Genomic DNA, 8,447 nt, shown 5'->3' with positions numbered 1-8,447 from the left:
CCCGCTCTCCGCCCTATAAAGTCTCCTCGCCGCGCCGCTAGGGTTCGGTGCGTTATTCTTCTCCACTTCCTCGGCGGCGGCGGCGCAGGCGCAGCGGCGACAAGGCAAAGGCGAAATGGTGAGCGAATCACGGCGGCTCACGTCGGAATTCCCCTCGCTCTCCTCCTCGCCGAGATCGGTGATCCTGACTCCTGTTGTTTTCTTGTGTTGCTGGCTCGCAGACGAAGGGTACGGGCAGCTTCGGTAAGCGCCGGAACAAGACCCACACGCTGTGCATCCGGTGCGGCCGCCGCAGCTTCCACCTGCAGAAGAGCACCTGCTCCTCGTGCGGCTACCCTGCGGCCCGCATCCGCAAGTGTAAGTTCGCCAGATCCTCGTTGGTTACTTCATATGCTCCTCCACCCTAGTTGCTTTAGCTAGAACTAGCTGTGATGTTTGATTATGTTGTGTGCTGCCTGTGCGAGACCGTGTTTGCTTAGCTTTTGAAGATGCTGTGATTCAATATGCGCGCGAATCTTGTGCTGTCCCATAGCTGTTGGCTTGAATCTTATGCTAGGTCTTTTGCTCATGCGAGAAAAGGGTGGCACGATGTGCTACGATCAGTTCCATGACCTTCGTTGTGATTAGCTCCTGCCTGTTTTATGTCTGTGCTGAATTAGGTTTGGATTGTGAGTATGATACCGAAGTAGTTGAAGGATGTCGTTGGACCAGCTAGCTATAAAATTGAACTGTAATCTCCATACTTTCCTAGAGTTACAATAGGGTTGTTTAATTAGTTTTGCTGTGTTACCAACCCCTGTATTGTCAATTGTTTGTGATGTATGTTGATACTGTTCTTGGATTGCACACGTTTGTTGCCAGCTTTCCCTTCCAAGTTTTATTTAGTACTTGTACCTGGGGTGATTGTCACAGTTGCTTTTGGCATACTTTTATATTCGAAACCCAGCTCACATTTTACTATCTACAAGATTAAGTATTCAGTCTGATAACAAATTCTCACGGCTGTTTTTTAGTGGAATTGTTAAGCTCATACCTAACCTGCTAACAAATTCTCACAACCTCAATTTGTTGTTGAAAAACAGACAACTGGAGTGTGAAGGCCATCAGGAGGAAGACCACTGGCACCGGGAGGATGAGGTACATGCGCCATGTGCCCAGGAGGTTCAAGAGCAACTTCAGAGAGGGTATGCTATTTTTTCCCTTTTGCATTCTGTCATGCTAGAATGCAGTTCGATCCACCCATTATGAGTTCTGTTTTGCTAAACTCCAACCATGTGAATGTGGTCTACAGGAACTGAGGCCGCACCAAGGAACAAGGGAGCTTCGTCCAGCGGCAACTAGGAGAGGCAGTGTCCACTTGTTAGGCTAATCCGGGCCCTGATCAACAAAGTTAGCTGTTTTGCTGCTTTTCTTTTCTACTGGAGAATTCTATGGTTATGTGTCGAGATGCAGACGATGTCACCTGGTTTCATATTATTTGCACTATTCTCGTGGACGTTAATCCTTCAGTTTTGAATGTTGAATTTCCGTGTCTTTGTGTTAAATCTGTTGATCAGCACGGTTTGTCGAATGCCTTGTTTTGTTGTTTGAATCTGCGGAACTCTGTTCTCAGAGGTGTTTCATGTCGTTTGATCGATTGCAGGTCTGAGCCATTCCGTGTGCTTTAGGATTTGTAGTATTGAGGGTTCTATCAATATTTGATAATATCAAAATACTCAGTGATCTTGCTTTCTGATATCTTGAAAATTCAACAAGGCATGTCGTTTGATCGATTGCAGGTCTGAGCCATTCTGTGTGCTTTAGGATTTGTAATATTGAGGGTTCTATCAATATCTGATAATATCAAAATACCAAGTGATACTATCTCTGTTTCTTGTTTAGGCTTTTGAATCCTGGGTCGTGTATGGAACTTACTGAGATTAGAGCTCTTTGGTTCATGGAATTTTCGCACGATTTGCAATGTCAAGACCCTCTTGAATATTTCAAGCAGAAGCTATTTGATTCAACGAAGTTATTTTTGTGAGAGCTCTTGAAATATAGGATAGTTGAAAATGAGATGGGGGACATGTTTAGAAATGACGATAAACGGATGTATTGTTGATTGGCTAGTTACTTATGTGAAGCCTGAAATGGAAAAATCATTTGGCTACGTTCGAATGAAAGAAGCCTGTGAAGCCTGAAATGGAAAAATTATTTGGCTACTTTCGAATGAAAGAAGCCTATCTACACCGCAGAAGTTGGAAAAATGAATTTCATGAAAGTTATCTTAGGTTTATACTCATCTATCTCAACAAGCTTTCATCGAAGATAGACCCATTAGTAACAATATTATTGTAGCTCAAGAAATTGCTCACTCTTTCTCTCTTAATTCTTGGGATGGCAAGGATTTCATGCTAACAATTTGATACATGCTTGCATCTCTTCTCCGACAATCTCAGTTATTATTAATGGCCAATCTTTTGCACATTTCAAAAGTAGCAGAGGCATACGGCAAGGATTCCCGTTGTCGCCCTCTCTTTTTATCCTTGCAGTAAATGAGCTTTCCCTCATGCTACAGGATGCTCTTCAGGCTAACCATCTTTCTAGCATTTCTATTGGAGCTGCTTAGTTTTTTTACCAGGTTCTGTAGTCGCTAAGGTAGATCGTGCAAACAATGCAGTTGCACACGACTTAGCTAAACTAGGACGCTCTAAAAATGAGCATGTGTTTGTTTCAGCTCCGCCGTGTGTGGTTGGTCTGACCAATAGAGATTGCAACTTTGTGCGTGGTTCTATTTAATATAAGCTGAAGTTTTTTTTAAAAAGAAGAGATGCTCTCCTGTTCATTCTTTGATGTTTGGAGATGACCTCCTAGTTTGTGGATAGGCTAGTATGCCAGGAAGCAACCACCATATCCAATAGCCTGAAGGATTTTTGTCACCAGTCAGGACAAGGTTCCAAACTGGAATAAATCAGGTATAATGTTCATAACAAAAATGAATTTACAGGTCAAACGAGACATAAAAAAAATTCCCTATCACTGACATCGACAACAACACCATTCATTTGGGGCATCCAGTCACACTTCCAGCGAATGACCGATCGGCAGCATACAACTTTGTCTACAACAAGTTCAAATCAAAGCTAAGTGCTTACAAAGCAATAGACTTTCGCATGCAGCACGTCTAACCATTATAAAATTTGTCTTTTCTTTTATCCCAGTCTACTATATGTTTAATATGCTATTCATAAAAAAATTCCTTGCAAAGCTCACCGTTATCATTAGGAATTTCTAGTGGACAGGGGTAGAAGAAGAACCAACTACAAAATCTCTTTGCTTAAGATTTTGGGCAGATGTTTGCATGGAAAAAAAGATTGGTGATCTAGGTGTTAGGAACCTTCAGGCTATAAACCAAAGTTTAATTCTTTCGGTGGCTTGGAGGCTAGAAAAGAACCCCAAAGTCATCTTGCACTCATACTCAAATCTAAGTACTACAGTGACACATGCCCATTTGGAGGGCCAAACAAAACTTGCCAAAATTTGTTTTCTGGACATCAATTATTAAAGTAAGACATTTGTTATTTTTAGCTTCTTTTTACCAAATTGTCGATGGCATCAGCTCCATTTGGAGTACTCCCTGGCTCTCTCAATGGTAAACTATTTACGACAACCTTAATATTCAAGAAACTCCATGCACTTACTCGGCTGTGGTTAAGGACCTTTGGGTCCCAAATCAAAAAACTTGGAATATTCAACTTGTCAAAACCCTTTTTAGTCCACATACTGCTGATGCTATTTTGCATACATCCATTGTTAATGCTAGTGGGCAAGATGTTTTGGTTTGGAAACTACCCCTGCAGGTGAATATACGTGAAAGCGTGCTTATAAACATTGCTTTACCAATCTGGCTCTACCGGCAAGACAAAGGCCAAAAATTATTCCTCCACGGGTTGTCAATCTTCTTAGTCAGGTTTCGAGAGAGAAGTCGATGGCACCAAGAGTGCAGGCTTTTTCTTGGAGGCTTTTGCGCAGAGATCTTCCAACAGGTAAGCGAGCTAGCAAATTCTCTAAACATATTTCTGAAAATTGTGCTAGATGTAGTAGCTTAGAGGATGAAATGCACATGTTCTTCCTTTGCCCCTTTACTAAGGCTACTTGGTTTTCTTCTCCATGGCACATTAGAACTGAAATGATTGCTATGCACAACCATACTAGCTATCCCTCAAATGGTTAAAGCTTTGCTAGATTCAAATCACCATCACCTTAATATAACGTGAATATATACATTCGTGTGGTGCATCTGGAAAGCTAGAAATGATGCCATGTTTAGTAGCGAATTTTGTAAGCCTTCACAGGCATACCTGGCGGCCAATGCGATCTTACAGGGCTCCAAGATTGAAGAAAAAATGGAAGGACGAGAACAATCATCGGGAGCCATAGCTCATCAAAAAACATCATTACAGGAACCACCATACTCTACATGACATCTAATCTTCTGTGACGCATCCTGAACAAAACAAGGTATCATGCAATCCTCTCCAGCAGGTATAGGAGTTATTATACAATGGTCTTCTTCTTGCTATGAAGCTTACAGACTCACTTCGCAGCCAGCAACCGCACTTCTACACAGATTGTTCGGTGCTAGCTTTAGCAGCAACATCAACATCCATCTTCAAAGAAGCAGGTCATTGGAACATCAGGTCCATTATAGCTTCAATCCAAGCGTCATCCTCCTTCAAGAGAAACAGGGTTACTTATATCAATAGGTGCTATAAGATAAAGGCACATCATCAAGCAAAGTTGGCTACTACAATTCCAAATAGACATGTAGCTCTTAGATGCCTCTCTTCTGATACAGGTCCATGCACTGAGTGGAACTATCTCGCTGCCTCAACTGTGGAACCTTTCACACTCCTTTCTGTAAAGTGTTGCTAAAGTAATAAAATCTTTTGTTGTTCAAAAAATCTAAATTTAGGATATAATTAAATTTAGGTAATCTAAGATAATTTTCATGGGATATGATAAAAAATAAGAAAGTTTTCTTAGGTTTGTATATTTGGTTTTGTTTACGTGGCAGTGGTATATGATAAAGAAAAAGATATGTCAATTGTCACGTTGGACTAGAGAAGATTAAAGAGATTCTCTACGTCGCGTTAGAGCAACACTTCTACGGGGCGGCGGCGGTTTTGCTCCATGCTTTTTTTGGAGTTCATCTTTGGTTGGCACACAACGCGTCAGTGACACATCCGCCGCAAGCCGGTGGCGCCTCGTTTTAGGGCATGAATTATGGGGCACGTAAGACGAAGCTAGAAAGAGCATGAAGCGGGGGTATCAAGAAAAATTGCTCCAATGCATGCCACTGCTTCATTGGTACCTACCATCCTTTTCTACGTAGATTTCTTTTCTTTCTATGGAGCGGTGTGTTGTAGGACCCCATATCCATCACTTTCCTAACTTTTCTGTTCCATGTCTTCTCTTTTTCGCGCTTTGCTCTCTTTCTTCTACCTTTGCCTGCCAAGAGACAAATTCATTTGCGGGGCAGCAAGTTACAGGCTCGGCCTGACATCCGAACCTAGTTGGCATGTAGGGAAGCGAGTTGAGGCAAGGCGCTGGCCATGCCCTTAGGAGCCTTTGGCGCATCCACGACTGGGCGGGAACCGACGCCGACACCGGTGACTCCGTTGGACGAACAGAGGTGCCTATATTCACGTGCTCCCCCTCGTTCTACTCCGTGAAGTTGATGTTGTTGGCCCACATGTGGTTCTACTCCGTGAAGTTGATGTTGTTGGCCCACATGTGGTTGTTGTTGACTTGAGGCTGTTAGGATTAGTTGCATCATTTGGGCACCTAACAGAGGGATTAGGAAAATAACTTACAGTTAATTGGAGGATTCCCGTTCCTACTCGATGCAGACGTGGTGTAGCCCATGTCGATAAACATGTTTAGAGACGTCGTTGGCACTTCGCTCTTGGTGGTCGCCGGTGGTCATTTGTCTTCTAATCCCACAACACCCTTTTAGGATCGGTAGTTAGGAGTAACGGGTCTTTCCTCGTACCGCCGTACGTGTGTACCCTTGGAAGTAGTTACTTTTAAATAGAAGAGTATCGAATCCACGAAGAGCTGAATTGATATGGTTTTAATGTATTTTGCTACATTTGCTTGGTTTGTGCTAGTTTCGTGCCCCTGGTTCGTTAGTTGTACTCAGTTTTCCCCAGTCCCTTAGTTTTTCCTCAGTTTTCCCCTCCTCTAGTTTGAAACACGCACAAGTGCTGGAACGGCCGGTAGCCGTCAGGTCAGAGGCCTTGACCGTTAGTCTGACCGGGTGGGGCCGCATAGGGGTCAGGAGACACGTCGGAGCAGCCATCCATCTATCGCTGACGTGTGGGCCGTTTTATTTCATGATTTTATACGCGGTGCTGCCAATGACAAATGGGGCCGCTCTATAGGGCTGCCGCAGCCAATGACCAGGTGGGGTCGTATATTTTTCAGGAAAACTCATATATTGCCGCTCTGTGGTGCCTCCACAGCCAATAACCAGTGGGGTCGTCTATTTTTCAGGAAAACTCACATATATTGCCGCTCTGTGGGGCTGCCGCAGCCAATGACCAGTGGGGTCGTCTATTTATTTAGAGAAAATCATATATTGCCGCTCTGTGGGGCCTCCGCAGCCAATGACCAGTGGGGTCGTCTATTTTTCAGGAAAAGACACATATTGCCGCTCTGTGGGGCTGCCGCAGCCAATGACCAGTGGGGTCGTCTATTTATTTAGAGAGAAAAAATCATATATTGCCGCTCTGTGGGGCCTGCGCAGCCAATGACCAGTGGGGTCGTCTATTTATTTAGAGAAAATCATATATTGCCGCTCTGTGGGGCCTCCGCAGCCAATGACCAGTGGGGTCGTCTATTTTTCAAGAAAACTCACATATTGCCGCTCTGATATATGTCTTTAGAGAATATCATAGAGAGAAGCAACAAGTTCGCTAATTAATTATTCTTAAGCTAGACCGGATAACCGCTGGCAGCTCGTTCCCCACCGTCGGACGGAGCAGCCATCGCCGGCGCCTCGTCGCGCCGCCGGCTCTGTCCCCCGGCGGCGTCGGACGAACTGCGGCGCTGCACGTCAACCACGGCTCCAACACTTCTTTCGTCCGCACGCATTGTACCCACCGCGGGAAAGTCCGCCGCAAGCAGATCCGCCGTCCACGACGACCGGGATTTGTTCCGCGCACCAATTGGTATAGCTTGGTAAGACCTCCGCTTCTGCCTCCCCCGCCCCCTAATCGATTCGGTTCCCGTAATTTATTGGAGTTTGCAGGTACGAAATAGTCCTCAATATCTCGGTCGTAGCGGGTACACCGGCGAGGGTGGCGATTCGATCATGTCGTGGCCACGTTCTACTTCTCCTACCTCGTCGGAAGTGCGGGTATCTAGCTTCAGCTCTCTGTACTACCGTTGAATTTGAAGTTCCGCCATGGCCTCGTTGGAGTGATTTCAGTTGTTCTTTTTTCCATTATTGTTACAGATTAGCCGAGCAAGCCGACGATCCATGGTACATTGCATACCAAGATGAATCAACCCAGTGGTGTAGCCGGAGGATGGATTTGGAGGAGAAGGTGGCCAATTTAGGTGATGAATTGGCCCGTAAAAACCCGATGATATTCGAGCTGAAGCGTATTGTGGAGGAAGAAAAGAAGAATTCAGAGCTTATTCGCAAGGAGAAGTTGAGAGTTGAGACAGATCTTGCCGTATTTGATCAAGTGGTAGAAAATCTAGAACATGAACTTAAAGTGATGGGAGAGGAGAAAAGTAGATTCATCTCGTGCAGTTTTATTAGGTGTCATCCCTGTCCTAGCAGTTATGTGGTTCCGGTAGACGATTTAGTATAGAATTGTTATTCAGTAGATGGCTCTAACCACTCGTATTTTGTTGTGGCTCTAAGCACTTGTATTTTGGTGTACAATTTCCTATTTGTGGTAAGTAATGCGCACGATAATTTTAGCATGCATGAACATTTTATAAAAGTGAAGGGATCCCAAAAGTGAAAGCATGTACCAGCCTCCGGATCAAATACATATCAATATCTTCCCAATCAAGTTGGGATAGAATTCAAATCATACATACGGATGTACATGGACACATCAAGAACGTGGAGAAGCTTTTTTTGAGACGGAGGTAGTAGTTCGAACAATTTTATCCCAATTGGAAATTGAAAAATACAAATTTATCATAATTTATCCCAATTTGCGGCGCCGAACACGGCCGCGCAGCGATGGGCAAGAAAGGCCGGGACGACGGGCGGCTGAGGGGTGGTCATCTGCGCCATCCGCCGTTGAAGCGATGTTATCGGCGATGGCTTCAATGTTCGTGGCATCGATGACCATTGTCGGAACCGCCGCTGTCTTGGTGTACTTCATCAGCCGACGGATCTGCGGAGGGCTGGATCGGCGGCTTTGCAGCGCGGTTGTAGA

General features: G+C 44.5%; 1 protein-coding gene across 1 annotated transcript; it reads left to right on the top strand.

Moving 5' to 3' along the window:
* Window positions 1-64: 64 nt before the first annotated feature.
* On the top strand, window positions 65-1,528 carry LOC124693435 (60S ribosomal protein L37-2). Its single transcript, XM_047226912.1, has 4 exons — window positions 65-118; window positions 222-357; window positions 1,083-1,184; window positions 1,292-1,528. The coding sequence occupies exons 1-4, from the start codon at window positions 116-118 to the stop codon at window positions 1,339-1,341; spliced, it is 291 nt and encodes a 96-aa protein (XP_047082868.1). The 5' UTR covers window positions 65-115; the 3' UTR covers window positions 1,342-1,528.
* Window positions 1,529-8,447: the final 6,919 nt, after the last annotated feature.

The sequence above is a fragment of the Lolium rigidum genome, chromosome 2 (assembly GCF_022539505.1).
Source record: "Lolium rigidum isolate FL_2022 chromosome 2, APGP_CSIRO_Lrig_0.1, whole genome shotgun sequence".
NCBI classification, from domain to species: Eukaryota; Viridiplantae; Streptophyta; class Magnoliopsida; order Poales; family Poaceae; genus Lolium; species Lolium rigidum.
The sequence above is the reverse complement of the archived record's forward strand: the minus strand, read 5'-3'. Positions and strand labels throughout refer to the sequence as shown.